We start from the raw sequence: 16,116 nt of genomic DNA on the forward strand, positions 1-16,116 counted from the left end.
GACGTTTATAGTTCGAGAGAGTATTATCAGTATCTACCTTGTGGTCGTAGAGGAAACGCTCAACTTCCTGTGCCTAAGCAGCGCATCAGCTTACAGAAACCGAACATTTTTGAAGATATGGGTACATTTGTTCACCCATTTGAAGTTGAAAGAAAATGACAGGCACTCTATTTATTTTCCAGGGCGCAGCTATTTGCATCATGTATAAGAGATTAGTAAAATAATAGAGCAGATCTGTCTCAGAAAACCTTTTGCGGGATGGCAAGTGACACACACACACACACACACACACACACACATTTATAAGCTGTTTTTCCCGAGGGGCACAACATCAGGCCACAATATCAAATCGTTCAAGTTTCGCTTACTAACTTTAACATTTGGTCCTCCTCACAATGCATAAACAAGTACACACACACACAAACACACACACGTTAAAAGAAAGCAGAATGACCACCGATGTGTGAAAGCGCGCGCATGAAAATGAGCATGTCTTCATATCATGCACTCGAAGGCAAATGAAAACCACAGAACACAGGAAATACAAGTGAAATACAAGCAGACTGTTGTTTTGAGCGAATCACTCTCTCCATGCCTCTCTTCTGTGTGACTGGCAGGTTAGAAACTCTGGGCACCGACCGCACCGTTTCAGCAGTTTGCAGTTTGTGGTTGTAGCTTCAGTACTGATACCGGGGCATACAAACCAGACTGAGCTTTTTAGAGAGATGGGAAGCTTTTTAAGTTGTAACCGAAGGTAGGTCAAGTTCATTTTGATGTACTGAGACCAAGCAGTAGCGGTCTATTCAGTTCACGTTTCTGCACTTTCATTTGATATCTACGTTGCTTATTATCTTCCGGCCCGTGGCTATTTTTGAACAATGCTTCCGAAATGGAAAACTGTGCGAGACGTAATTTACATATTTTTCATTCTCAGAAAGAAGAAACCTGAAAACACTGGTAAGCATGCTCTTCGGTGGATATATCCTGATGAAGCTTGCTCCAGCTAGGAGAGGGCATTACTGAGGAAGTGCCTTCTTGCACGTTTTTGACAGCGAGCTCAAGCGTGCATTCAGTTTTACTTCACGCTTCACACTAAATGCTTCTGCGTCCTTCTGTAGCTGACAGCCCATTAAAGTGTTTTAGTCTCGTGACGACGTAGGCCTGTGAAGATATGATTATGGTTATTAGTACACCGTGAATAGACACACTGTTCGGTGACGTTTACATTTGTGTTTTATTAAACAGATAATGACAATCAGGCAGAAACAGTAGCAGACACAAAGGTAAGAACAGTGTTTTTTATTATCTATTGTTTGACTAGAAACCACTTGTTTTCTGTCTTTGCTCTCTGAAACAGTATGAATGCTGTTCTTGTTTCGTGTACTCTAGCTCGTATGTTTCTGGTGCTGGCTTTCTGATAACATCATGTTAAGACAGGAGGGTGTCACTTACATCTAAAAAAAGTTTTATCAAAGGTATTTTGGGCTTTCAAAGTTGTTCCGTCTTTAGAAAAAACAGTTTGCTTGTTTTGCATTTTGGGGCTCTTTACTGTCATATTCAAATCATAAACATTGGTTTTTCCTGTTTCTCCAAATGATGCTCTCACTGAGACAGAAATAGAATATAGGAAAGTGTGCCAAAGTAAACGACCTTGAACTTTAGGATGCTGGCGAATGCGTTTAAAGGACAACTGGATTAACTGAACAGAAAGTTTCAGTGAGACCTCTGACCTCAAGATGTATCGCTCACTTATATAATATCTTGTAATTTTTTTTTTTTTTTTTCAAAAGCATTATTTTGTCATTTAGTACTGAAACGAATGGTGCTTTACCTTTCAGACAGTAATTTACAGTAACAGACCTGTGACATTACCGCCATTTCTAATGGTCTAAAATAAAGTTTACAGATAATAATTAAGCAATATATTAAATATCTATTTGTAAATGTATTTATTTTATAAATTATGGCGGAGACCATTTTAAAATTTGACATATTTATTATTAGTCATCTAATATGTTTTTTTATAATACTTTAAGACATGACTTAAAGTCATTTACATGAAATTGTATATTTGCTGTTAAGAGTGTATATTTGATTTCTTGATTTATTATTATTTATTATTTTGAATGCTTTACTTACTATTTTTAGTGCTGTCAAGTGATTAATCACATCCAAAAAAAAAAAATTAGTTTACATATTATGTGCGTGTATTGCGTATATTTATACAGATATGCGGCCAAGCATGTGACACTGTCGGAAAGACGAGAAAGACGTGTAGTATAATCATTAGTCTTTTAATCACTGAAACACAGCTGAATCCAACACAGGAGAGAGAGAGAGAGAGGATAGACACGAACTAAAACAGTCCAGTGTACATAAGTGCTATGTTTAAGCATTAAAAATATATTTATTACAATATAAACTATGGGCTTGACATTAGCAGCCACCAACCCTGAAGCCGCTAATCAAGCTCTCACTAGGCATGTTAGAAACTAGTTGTATTGGGGCTAAGTAGGAGTTAAACGTCTGTAACACTTCCTATGAAGCCCGTATTTATATTATAAGGGTGTTCTTAAGGCGTTATAATGAATGCATGATGCACTAAAGAAAACCTTATAATGTGTTATAACATCTCATGAATGATCATACAAAACTATTATAACACATTATGTTAAACATATTTGAGATTATAACATTTAAGAGTGTGATTATTTACAACACACAATTAACACCATAATAAATCTACTTTATTTATAATGGACTATATCGTATCTCTTATATACGTATATATATATCTATATATATATATATATCTCTCAAGATCTGCACAGTGCCTAACAACATCTTATGGGTGTTATTTGAGTTTCCTGTGAGGTTAATGAGAGGCTAATATTTTTTAACTGATGTTTATTATATAAAGCAGACTTAGGTAAGGAGGGTAGGACGTTCACATACTTGCAAAGTATCCTATACTCATTATCTCTGTTGAGGAACCATCGAAATAAAGTGTTAGCATTTAACACACTATTAATACTCTAATGAAGGCTAGCTGACATGCAGCTTATCAAAAAAACGTTCAAAGCGAATGTGTCATATTATACGTTCATCTGACGTGATATCTGACCTTATGGCTGTTTGAGAAAAAAAAATAGCAATGTTATTATTATTACTTATAAGTGGTATTTATCCACTTTAAGTAAAGCAACATATGTAAAATAGCAAGATTTATAATGCATTATAACTATAATCTATTGTCGATTTAAGGAATGGTTAATTCTGTCATCATTTAATCCCTCCCAAGGAGTTTCAAATCAAGAAGTTTTGGGTCACCTTTGACCTCGATAGAAGAAAAAATAGAGATATGAAAGTCAATGGTGATCCAAAACAGCCTGGTTACAAATTTTCTTCAAAATATCTTCCTTGAGTTTTCGTTTTTGGATGAACTGCGTTCAGTGTGTGTTATAAATGATCATGCTCCTAAAAGTAAATATTACAACACATTCAAACTGTTCTTACGAATACCCATGACATAATACAACATTATAAGGCTATTTATAAAGCATTATGCATTCATTTGAATACCACAATAACGCATTATAGTTGTGTCACTAAGACTTCCTCTGACTCACAGACAGAAGATGTGCTCTATGCCTCCATTGACCACGGTAACGTCGATCCCAACAGACCTGTTCGAGAAAACGCGGAGGACAACGACTGTGATTACGCTGTCGTAATGCTCCCTCAAAACGCAGCAAACACAGCCAAGCACAAAGGAGCAGTTGAGGACAGTTCAGATGATTACGTGCTCATGGGCTGAGCGCTGGGATGCTCCCGAACGGACGGCACGACTTTAAACACTTGTTAACTGTGTGTAGTGATATTCAGCTTTTCAAAAGTTTTATTTATTTTTATTTTTTTATTATTTGGTTGTAATAATTCGTCTATTTCAGGTGTGTTTTTTTACACAGAATGTTTACAGCATGAAGTAAAATATGTTTGATATTTTGATGCAGTTTAAGTAATTACTACCTTCATGTGCATGTACAGTGAAAAAAACGGCATATTATATGGATGCGTGTTATGGTAATGATAATACAATATTTATGTAGGCTTTACGACATTAAAGAGAGATTTTTTTCCTGTAAAACTTTAATCGGTAGGTGATAAAGTACAGCATCATTAAAGAAGAGTTGCATGTGTCTGATATGAGGAATTATGAATTTATGTTGTTGTATAAATGTTTATCATTTAAATCATTTTTTGTCTTTCTGTCCTCCAAAATAAAATTCCAGTACCGTCATCATATAGGGTGAACACAATAAAACCATATATATTTACTCAATCGAGTGAGGATTTAAAGTAATAAAATAAGAAATATGAGAAATATGCACAGATCAAGCACTGTTTACAAGAAAAAAAAAACAGTGGGTGGACTATTATTTTTTATGTTTATGGATGATATTTTAGCCAAAAGCATAGGTTTAAAGTTAAAAACCCTGACGTATTGTTTTTTTTTATTTTTAACATGCAGCTTTTCAATTCATGTGATGTTATCTGATGAATTCACCAATGTTTTTTTCAGATGTTTCAGCTAGTCCTTTGTAGACTCAAAAACCGCCGCTAGATGGAGCGAAACACTTGTGATGCCGACTGCCTGAGCGTAGAGCGAGAAGGCCGAGGCCGAGAACAACGAAGCTACAGTTAAGATCTAAATTTGGATCGAATGAAAATTCACACCGTCATAGTTCTTGGGGAATCCCGCAGCCAAATCAAAACCCCAAAAAGAAAAATCGATGACATCCCACCGGTTTCAGTTTCTGCAGGAGTATCTGTGTGATATCTGAGGGTGTACCCGATCTTTCCTTTGCGGTGACAAGAACTCACCTGCCCCTAAGTTTCCACACCGTTCCCCTAAACTCTGATTCACAGTGAACGGAGGGGACAGTGAGAGATTTCATCTCAGGAGGAGAGGTCTCCACCAAACCTCCTTTTTATCATAAAAAAGCGAACACCGTTTTCCATCAGTTTGAAGGCCCTTATTTAGGGCCTTTAGTTTATTCCTCTGCTACACTTGTGACTGTCTGGAGACCGTAATTACTATATTTAATTTCAAAAACCTTAATATTTGGTGTTTTGAGGGTATTTAATCTTAACTAAACAATACCAGAGGGTTTATGCGTTAAGCTCAAAGACCGATCGATAAAGACAAGCCACACTTAAAAGCACAATAAAGGTTTATTTACATACTCTTAATCGTGTGCAACGTAAAACAGGTTCTCTACATTTGGCCTACTTAGTATTTATCGAGAAAAACATCGCTTGCATCTGATGTTTGATTAATGATATAAATAACTATTTACAAATTTGATTACTTCAGATGACTAATAACTAACCAGGCTCGTTTTCTACAAATCTACATATTAGTGATATCGCTGGCGCTGAAGTCATTCCAGTTGTTCCTCATTGCATGTTCCTTTGTCATCACCTTTCATCTTTTGAGTCAGTGCGACTTCGGCTCCTCATTCAGGCGCTGCTTGCTTCGGGGATGCTCTCTTGAGATGACTATTTTTCCACTAGTATTGTTTTTCATGTGTAATTTTGACCACAATCATATCTTTGCCCTCAGCTCTCTTCTGGTATCCTGTTTCATCATAGAACGCGAGCGTGCCTCAGGCGTTGAAGAGTTCAGCCGAAGAGTTGTAGATGGAGTTGACTCTCTGTATGTAACTGGCGTAGGGTTCCACCTCTTCAACGTCAGCGGGCTTCACACACACAGACGTACGCTTCAGTGAGCCGCTCAGAACACAATCGTGTGACAACAAGACAGGGTTTGATAGGTTTGTTACCTGGGGTGGTTTGTCTTCGGCCGGCGTTGAGATTTTGGATTTGCAGCAAAGCGTCTTCAGTGCGCTAAAACGGAGAACAAGCAGACGCGATTAGGATATTCGGCAATTAATTGGTCATGACAGTATTCGGTTCAACGGCGGCCAATAAAGGCAGGAGAACATCCCACCTTAAGTCGTTCAGCTTTCTGCAGAGCACGTAAACCACGGCCAGAGATACAAGAACAAAGCAGACAGAACCAACCGATATGGCAATAATTTCCGATGGACTGTGTTTCGAAGAGGACTGCATTCCGTTCAGTGAATCTGAAAAGAGAAAGATTTGTTTACTTTTTAGAAATTTGGCAATGCAATAAAATCTGTTAAAAAGAAAGCCTGTTAAACTGTCAAAACCAAACCCATTTTAATGTAACCCACAGTACTGACTTTGTTTCGGGTTTCAGTTTGCTGCATCAGAGTGGGGTTTTTTTTTAATGTACTGGTAATTTTGACTACTCTGACTACTTCATTTATACGCGAATATAATTTCCCCCTGATGTTCGGCATAATTTTCATCCCTTTTCAAATGCATTGTGTAAAATACGTTGCTTTTTATTTATTTATTATATTTACACTGATTAGTTTTCACCTCTTTTTACATTTTTTTCCCCCAAACTTCTTTTTTTTCAAAAAAAAATTAAGAATGGTACTCATAAACTAATACAACCATTAATATAAAAATGATAACAGTAAAAATTAATAAATAAAACAAAACATTGCATCATCCCACGTGTCATCTCAAACCCTTTACAGACAGTTTTCTTCTTTAAATAAATACACAAAACGTTTGATCAAAGTTTTCAGGGAGTAATTGCTGGTCATTGTGAAAACGACGCCTGAACAGAGGGACAGACTCATTTCTATAAATCCTTTGTAAATAACAAATATGGTAAAGGTTTATATTATCTTACTCTCTAGTTTAGATCATCAGCTGCAATAATTGCATTTTTTTTAATAATGAAATGACAACATTATGGTTTAAAAAATACAAAAAAAGGACAGTCTCATCTAGGGAGTCTACTCTTTTTTTTTTTAGTGCCTGTAGCCAAATAAACAGCCAAAGCAGGATGCACTTCTGATCCATTTATGAAACCAATTTCTTAATCTCTTTTCATATAGAGTGCACTCACTCAGTTTGAGATCCAGCGTGCTCTTGTACCGCACCGAGCCGGACTCTGAGGGGTATGTGGACACACAGGTGATCTCACCGATGCTGACGTGATCTGGAAGATATACTCGATTCTCCATAAAAAACCTGCCGAGCTTCTCAACAGAGCTGATATCAGATGAAAGGTTCAAAGCAGGTTCCCAATGAAGACTGGGTGCTGTCTTTTTATATATGGCCCGACAGACGGCAATCCTTTGATTGTTTTCACTGTCCAGATGGGTGGAAAGTTGGGTAACTGAAAACAAACAACTTTAATTGTTTAATATCAGTATTATAATATAAAGTATTATATATAAAGTATGGTGTGGTTTCGTTGTGTGTGTGTGTGTGTGCAATTAACTTAAAAGATATAACACTAATAGACATAACTAGTCTTTAACTGAATGAAAGTAACAAACAGACTGTGTAATTATACCAAACTTGTGATATAAATTGTGTTTGTACTCACCGCTTACAGACACATTTACAGCATAGCTTCCTCCTTTATATGATACATCACAATAGTAAAAGCCTTCATCTTGTATTGTAATATTGGGAATTAATAAAGAAACTGCATTTGAGGTGTTGTACAGCCTCTTTCCATCTTTACAATTGTTGTCCAGCTTGGGTGATAAACCAAGCCAACATTTCCTGTCTTGCAGGCTGATGTTCCAGACGATATAAATCATTTCACTCCATTTGATATCAGTGGTGTTACCACACCATAAAGTCACATCACTGCCCAGGATAAAGGTCCGCTCTTTGAAAACTGCAGAAATAAATATGTACACAATTAGATTAAATATGGGATTAGAGTCATTTGTGTGTGTGTGTGTGTGTTTGACACTATGAGATAAATTATTAATATCAAATAAAATAAAATGTGGCTATTATAATAGTAGGTGTGAGATATTTTGTAGTTTTTTTTCTCTGTACACTATACTTATCTCTCCCTGACATGCCGAGTCTAGTTTTTTCCTTTGTTGTGTCATTTCCTTTTTAACCCTAAAATAGTTTTAACACACACAGCGGCTCTATTCTAACAACAGACGTAACACAGTTGGTCCTTTTCATAAATACTGTATACTCAAAGATTTAAATGTTACTCCGCAAAGACTTTACAAGGTTCTTTAGTAAATGTTAATTCATGCATTAACCAACAGTGAACAATTTGTTTGTACATTAGTAAATTAATAAAAGCACAACTTTTTTTTATTGTTAATTCATGTAAGCTCAGATATATTAATGTGCTATATTAATGTACAGTAGCCTAAATATGTAAATTAGTATGAACTGAGATTAATAAATGCTTTACAAGTATTTTCATTGTCAGTTCATATTAACTAATATAGTTATAAATTGTTTACAAGCACAAATTCCCCCTCTCTCTCTCTCTCTCTCTCTCTCTTTATATAGATAGATAGATAGATAGATAGATAGATATACACATATATATTTATTGATTGTACAACACTGAAACATTGTAAATAAAACTGTAAACAAGTATGGTAAATAATGGCAGTGATTATTGATTAAAAATGTTTTTTATAATAGCTCTTATTCTGTGTTCTACTCATGAAAAACGACGATGTGCATGTTGTCTGACCTGTCAGTTGGTTAAGTGCAGTATCTTTATGTGGACTTGAAGCAGTGTCTTGATTTCCTAGGACAGTTAGCAGCACAGCGTGTTAGTAACAGGTTAATGTTAACGAGGCTCAGCACAACGAAACACAATCATTCACTCCAGTGAGATTTCCAGTTCATTTCCATCACAGAAAATTGAGTGTGAGGTATTAAAGTTTTAGTAGTAGCTTCTAGTACATTTAGTGGTACAAAATTTCTCGTTAAAGGAACAGTTCACCAAAAAAAATGAAATTCTGTTATCATTTTCTCGCCCTCGAGTAATTCCAAACCTGCACGAATTTCTTTGTTCTGTCCACAAAAGCAGGTATTTTGAAGAAAATTGACTTTTGTAGTATTTTTTTTTTCCTACTATGGAAGTCAATGGTGACTCAAAACAGCCGGGTTGCAGACTTTGTTCCTTTGCGTTCGGCAGAACGAAGAAATTCACTACTCGAGGGTGAGTAAATGATGACACTATAGCTTTATTGTTAATCAAAGGTGTATAGTTTTGCCAAAAGGTTAGACAAAGGTGTATTGTCTTTGTTGTAGCAAACCCTGGTTCTGAAGAAAATGGAGTTTGAACACCTGGCCTAAAGCAACGGCTTGCACACCACATTAAACAGCATTATTGTCAACAGTCACAGCACAAATGTCATTTAATTCCATGCTAACTGTTCTAAGGTCTTGCTCTAGATTTAGTTTCTTTTCAGATGCATCTGTCAGCCTCAAAAACCTCAGCGACTCATCTCCCCTAAGAATCCCCCCAGAGAGGAAGAGCGCTTCGTCATGGCATGTCCTCTCGAAATAGCAACAAACACAGATAGAAACAAACACAAAACCATCACATGCACGTGAGAGAACAGATTTCTCATCCACCATAAATATCCTTGCAGTATAAGTGGAAAAATCTAAAAATAGATTTCCCCACATGAGCAAAAGTCACTAGGCCCTAAAGATTTACATGACACTTTCAGTATACTTTGACTGACTGATTTAAACAGGATTTTAACCATAAACCAATTACCCTCCCCAAAAAAGGACCTTTAGGACACTCATAAATGTATGAAATCCCATCAGAAATAGACAATAGACAAAAAGCATCGATGCCAGACAAAGATAATGTTAAACTGGAAGGCCGAATCATCCACGCACAATACACTAAACAGTCCTGACCTTAAAGAGGTCTAATGAGAAGACCGTATAAAAGCTTGTACACTCACTCAATACAAAAGTTTGGGAACTCACCTCTTGTCTGACTTCTTGCAATAAAGACACTTAGGAGAACGATCAGCGGCAAAGTCCAACCTTTCGCCATCGCTACAAACCTCCGGTCAGACTTCTCTTCTCTGACCTTTAAATGTCGTTTCTCTCTATACTCACAGCACTTCAGCGCACCTGAAGTAAAAGTATTTTCAAAGGTCCATTTTCTAAGGAGATCCTGAAATGTCACGTATTCTTTTTCTTTTTATCAATTTAAACTGACTTTATCCAAGTCTTGAGTGTAATATAATGCATACTGATAGCACTTAAGTAAAAATGTTTTTCTCGTCGGCTTCTCTCTCTGTCAGACTTAGCTCATTCTCTTTCACCGAGTTCTGAGTTCTCCTCCTTTTGTTTCCTTCAGCAGTGTGACGCTGTTGTACATTTTTTTTTTTTTTTATAATTTCATATCTTCTCCCACATGAAAATGCTGACTTCCTGTCTTGGTAACCACGGCTGTCATGTGAGAACGCTTTCTTAGTGCAAGAAGACTGCAGCTTGGCAGTGTGTGATGTGTTGATGGCGATATTTGCTGGTTAATTTAGCTGTTCCTTTAGATGTTAGAACGACGAGACTGATGTGACCTTGCAACCCTTTTCTACAAATCTATGAATGAGGCTATTTTGATTGTTTCTATTAATTATTTAATATATTCGGAAAATATGTGGTAGGGGATCAGCAGAAAGTCACTCGCACAAAATAAAAGTCAATCCAGATATTTTTACCCTAAAGGGGTTAATTAAAAAAACAAAACAAAAACAAAACACTATCTGGTTCAACATAATTGCATAGCTACAGTTTAAGAAACATATAAGTAAATAACTGTATGGACATGTAATATTACCTGAATTTAAAGTATTTTAAATATATACTGTCACTATGTCCACCAATCCACAGAATTATTAGAATTATTGGAACCAGTTTTGGAAATGATTAAATATTTGCGGTATCCTAAATAAATAAATAAAAATAAATAAATGTAAATAAATAACTACATAAAATGGTCCATATTTATCCACCAAGTCATTAAACTTTAAACACTATTTTTGTAAAACAGGCGATTATTAATTGTTACGTCTAGAATGATTATTTTATAATTGCTAAATAATTACTCGGATTAGTTAGCTAACGGTTTTTTCCTTCAGACATAGCGGTGGTTATTTTTTTGCTGTTATCGTAAATACTCATACATTCATTATTCATTTGTGATGATTAAGCGGAGGGCAACGACTGTTTCATTACCGATTTGAACGTTTGGTTCGACGTGATAGGGGGGCGAAATGCGACAGTCGTTTGTAAATGCTAGAGAACTCTTACGGATTCCAGTAAAAATAGTCCATTTCAACAAAGAAAACAAAAATGCTTAACAATGACAGTATTAAAAATTAGTTCATGGGCATTTATGTCTCTTACCATTTCTTGATCTTTTTTAGCCATACAAGGTAAATGATAAAGTGAGTATATATATATATATATATATATATATATATATATATATATATATATATATATAACCTATATATATATATATATATTTAGAACCAAGGCTATTTTTATAGTGTAAAATCTGTAGTTAAGCTTTTGAGATTCATAAGATGACACCAATTTGTGTTAAAAAGAAAATAGAGCGAGAACACTTAGTGATGTAAGAGATTAAAATAGTGCTGATGTGTCGCTATGGCAAGAACTGACATATCCAGTGGAATTTGCTCAAAAAAAATTCTAAATAATAAAAATCCAGTATTCCCGAGACCATGTGATAAATCAAGAACAACAATCAAAAGCTAATTAAAGGGTAGTAAAGGCACAAAAAGAAAAAAAAAAAAGTACTGTGTCATAATTTACCCATTTTTCTCCAAACCCGTTTCTGCTGTTTACGCCCATGCAGTTAAAGTCAACGGGGTCCAAAAGACATGTTTCACAAATATTGTTTTTCCCCACATTGAAAATACAATTCAACACTTTTTATTGCACATACTGTGGAGTAAATAAACACTGAGCTTTACTCATTTCAGTATTTTTCCTCTCTCGGTCGACAGAAATGAGCCGATTCTCAAGTTCGGCTGTGCGAATAAGTAACTGAATTTCAGTTGCTGGACAATGTTGCATGATAAATGGGTTATGAAAAATAGCACAGTCAGTTCATTTGTGTGCAGATGTTGTGCATAGTTCAGACAGATGCAGTCGCACAGGATGTGGTTAGCCATGCCCCCCTTCAATCACATATGGATATTAGCCGTTGTCAGATCAAACGTGTGTTGGTGTGGTGAGATGTCTGATGAAGTGCTACAGATTAGAAAAAGCACACACTCTTTGCAATCTGCAATGCAATCAGAAATGACCTTTTTCTGCTGACATATAACAAAACCTTCATTATCAACACCTTCTCCTCACACAAACAGCCTGCTGAGTGTACTGCGTTAACTTGAAATAAGAGCTTAAACCAAACAACTTCGAGATCTTGTGAGGCCAGTATACCCTATACAGTATACAGTATATATAATATATATATACTTGAGACCAAGCCGCTCCTATGCACTTATGTGGTTTTCCTCATCTCAGACCTGAATGAGCAACTGTGGTCTTCTAGGGTCTTCTATATGTCAGTGTGGTCAATTTTCGTTTGAGCTTGGTTTTGTTCGCCACACAAGATACTATAGAGTACTGTATGTATAATCAATCGATATCGATGGGAATGTATCAGGTTGTACACTTGTACTGAGAATACAGTATAAAAATCAAATATTTCCTCTGACATAATATGGTACGAGTAGGAACAACATCTGCACAGTCTAAGGAACCTTCCCAGAAGTCACCTGTGCTAAAGTGGGCCAGAGGAAAAATGCATTGCTCAGAGGCTGCTCTCTCATAGTTCACATTTATATTTAAATACCCTCATACAAAGCCTCCAAAGAGGGGTTTTCACAGTGATTCAACAGAAGAACCATTTTAGATTTCCCAAATAACGTTGTAGTGATCAGTTCCCAAAAGAACCATTTCCTAAGGCTTTTTGCACAGCGCTTACTGCAAGTTATGGCTGTTCTGAAACCCTCTTTATGAAACAGATTGTTCTGGTCCTTGATTCTGATTGGTTGAGGCTTGAGCTGTGTTTAAAGTGGTTGTACATTTCTCAACAAATGTGTACCTTTGACCTCATAACATCAGTATTGCCACAGCTCCATATATTATGTATTTCAGAAAAATTAACGGTTGGTTATTTATTTCTTGAAAACACCCTTATACACTGTCAAAACCAGCTCTGTTTTCGTCAAGCCATTCTAGTTCATGTTGCTTTAAATGCTAATGAGCTCTGCAGACTCCGCCCCTCTAAGGTAAGAGGGCCTTGCCAATCAACTATCGTGGGAGGGGCCTGTGCAGAATCGTACGTCATTCTGCCAGGAAACCTTACATAGCAAAACCCACCCTGATGCGTTCGTTACGAATTCAAAAAACGCTCATTGGCTCTCGTCTGATCTTGTCCAAATCGCATACTACTTGAGTAGTACCTACATTTGAATTTGAACATACTGCCCAACCGTTAAAACAGTACATTCTATATAGCATGAATAAAGGTAGTATGAATGGAAATCCAACGTACTATTGATGTTGTCAAGTGTCCTGAGTCTTGACAACATAAAGCCTGTGATAAAAAGCCTTGATGTGCTCAGTCATGATTAAACAACCTTTTACTTTCGATTCATGTAAACATTAATCGATTTGCAATGTTTGATAAGTTAGCCGTTTCCACCGATTATTATTATAACCAAGTGCGACTTAACCACAATGAAAAATGTTTCAACGTTTCGAAACGATTCAAATGATGTGCGCCTATATTCACAAGTTCACAGAGAGAGGATAGGGAAAATAATCTGGATAATATTTTCACAGGTTAACCACATAAATTCTGTTCTGCAGCCTTACACAAACCTACTATATTGATGTTTTGTAAGTGATTGTAATTGTATTTGTCACGTATGAAGGGTCTGAGGCGTGCGGATCCATGTGCAGGCTTTTATTAAACGAAGGCATGGTCATAACAGGCAGGCGTCGAACAGAGCTCTAGGCCACAATAAAGGCGGTATCGTTGTCAGGCAGCAAACAATCACGGAATCAGAAGACAGGCAGGGTGAGACAATAATCACGGGCGATTAACAACGAAACAGGCGAAACAAAACAACTGCTATTGATAGTCAGTGACAGGAAGTATAGCATGTAGAACCCAGAGGTAAAGCTCATTGCTGGCTTGGTGACATTGAAAAACTGGGAGCTTGGGAGGGGTAGAGCAAGCTGAGACCAGTAAAAGCGGGAGGCGACACCGAACCAGCCAGCCGTGATGGTCAGTGGTGGAGCCGACGGAGGGAGGAGCCATAGAGAGGGAACGGTCATCAACCCCATGGATTGATGGTCGAGTCGAATACAGAAGAGCCAGGTGATGCAGAGGCGCTGGAGGTCCCATTTGATTTTGAACAACGCAGCCTCCGCGACTGTAGATGACAGAGCCGAGGGACATTCCTGAATCGATGACCGACCAGGGCGTCAGTCATTTAAACAAGCCGAGCTAAAGGCGGACCGAGGATCCTTCACCACGCGCGGCAATGGAGCTGGCAGACCCGTGATTGATGCATATCCATCGTCGACGTGGTATGTTAGTTAACTTGAGGAAAGCCATTGGGAAATGATGGACTAGTCTTGATTAACCACAATGAAAAATTTTCATGGGCATTTGCGACTCACTACATGATGTTTTCAAGTTTGATAATTGTATTCATGATGTCAGGCGCGACCATCTTGGGATCATATTCACACCAGGACTTCTGGGCACATACCATCTTGGGAAATAGGCGGCGAATCTTGGGAATCTGCGCCTGGGAAGCTCTGGGCAGTTTCACATCTTAGATTGGGCAATAAATCTGTTCTGCAGCGGCGACCATCTTGGGATTCAAAAAGCGGCTCTGGGCAGCGCAGCCATCTTCAGGAATGTCTATATATTGTTTTTGTAAGTTATTGTAATTGATAGGGATTCAATCTGGGATAATATTTTCACAGATTAACCACAAAATTCTGTTCTGCAGCCAAAGTGATTCACGTGGACCCTCTTTGAACAAGTTGTGTTTTGAGTGGCTGATATATTCTCGTAAAAATTAAGTGATTCAGTAATTGTATTCATCTGGTGGTCAGTTTTCATTAACAGACAGTTGCTAAAAATATTTTGATATTATAGTCCTCTGACTAAAAATCATATTTTGTCTATTTGCATGTTCTGTCTGTCATGTTTTTCATATATACTGTACACAGACAGTATTCAGAGGTAGGAGTAAAAATAAAATGGTTATATTTGCACTAAAATATTTTGATAAAGTGATAAAAATGCATATTTGGTATAAAACGGTTTAGGTGTGCTGTAGGTTAAGGGGCCTAAAAATCTAAATTGCTTATTGATCAAATTTAAAAAATGCACTGATGCGAATATCTTGATTATATAAAAGAAATGCTAATATTTTACGTAATGATTTGTATGCTTTAAATGTTGAAATGTCTAAATTGTTAATTTTAGCCTCAGTAAAAATGCTTGTAAATGTTATGTATTAATACCTACGTGAGACGACACGCATGTTCAAACAACTTGTGAATTATGCATCCGATGACTCCGATGAATTCAGTCAAGATCAGTTTTCTCTCTATTATTATTATTATTTTGAATCAGCCAGCAGCAGGGACAGTTTCTTCATTAGGGCTATGAGGTGAAACAACACCACAGGGTGAAAGAGAGTTTTATTTTATCACATTCAACCACAGTGTTACATTTTTGATGAATGGAGATGAAAATGATTAGTGACATACAGTCGTACAGTATTAGTGTTTAAACACTCGATCTGAGAGGAACTGTTCACTGATCATGTCGAGCTGCCTTCAGATCACCACATTTGACTCATTCAAAATGTTTTTATTAGCTTTTTTTAATTTGTGTTTGATAATTCTGAATGGATTTGCATGTATTTATATACAGTCAGGAAACTCAGCGCGGCCCTGTTTAGCATTGCAGCTTGTAGATGTAGAAAATAAAAAGTAAACAAGACATTTTTTGCTGTTGTATTGTACACATAAATTTTCCTGAATTGCCACAAACCAGTCTGGTTTAAACTATGAGAGTACTCTACTGGTGTATGTGCGAGAGGAAATTATATATATATATAAAAACTAAAG

At 36.7% G+C, this 16,116-nt stretch overlaps 2 protein-coding genes across 4 annotated transcripts; one reads left to right on the forward strand and one right to left on the reverse strand.

Moving 5' to 3' along the window:
• Positions 1–498: 498 nt before the first annotated feature.
• si:ch211-214p13.7 lies at positions 499–4,342 on the forward strand. Of its 2 annotated transcripts, none has more exons than XM_043229638.1 (4): positions 499–754; positions 935–957; positions 1,246–1,269; positions 3,630–4,342. In XM_043229638.1, the coding sequence occupies exons 1-4, from the start codon at positions 726–728 to the stop codon at positions 3,815–3,817; spliced, it is 264 nt and encodes an 87-aa protein (XP_043085573.1). In that variant the 5' UTR covers positions 499–725; the 3' UTR covers positions 3,818–4,342. The 2 variants fall into 2 exon arrangements, with proteins under 2 accessions (XP_043085573.1, XP_043085572.1); XM_043229637.1 differs by having other exon boundaries at positions 519–754; positions 1,246–1,283; positions 3,632–4,342.
• An 874-nt stretch (positions 4,343–5,216) lies between these two features.
• si:ch211-214p13.9 (cell surface glycoprotein CD200 receptor 1-A) lies at positions 5,217–10,281 on the reverse strand. 2 transcript variants are annotated; one of them, XM_043229619.1, is made up of 7 exons: positions 9,898–10,281; positions 8,636–8,692; positions 7,499–7,798; positions 7,013–7,285; positions 6,014–6,149; positions 5,847–5,910; positions 5,217–5,762 (listed from the first exon to the last, which is right to left on the reverse strand). In XM_043229619.1, the coding sequence occupies exons 1-7, from the start codon at positions 9,965–9,967 to the stop codon at positions 5,670–5,672; spliced, it is 993 nt and encodes a 330-aa protein (XP_043085554.1). In that variant the 5' UTR covers positions 9,968–10,281; the 3' UTR covers positions 5,217–5,669. The 2 variants fall into 2 exon arrangements, with proteins under 2 accessions (XP_043085554.1, XP_043085555.1); XM_043229620.1 differs by lacking the exon at positions 8,636–8,692.
• Positions 10,282–16,116: the final 5,835 nt, after the last annotated feature.

The sequence above is a fragment of the Puntigrus tetrazona genome, unplaced genomic scaffold (genome assembly GCF_018831695.1).
Source record: "Puntigrus tetrazona isolate hp1 unplaced genomic scaffold, ASM1883169v1 S000000008, whole genome shotgun sequence".
Lineage (NCBI taxonomy): Eukaryota > Metazoa > Chordata > Actinopteri > Cypriniformes > Cyprinidae > Puntigrus > Puntigrus tetrazona.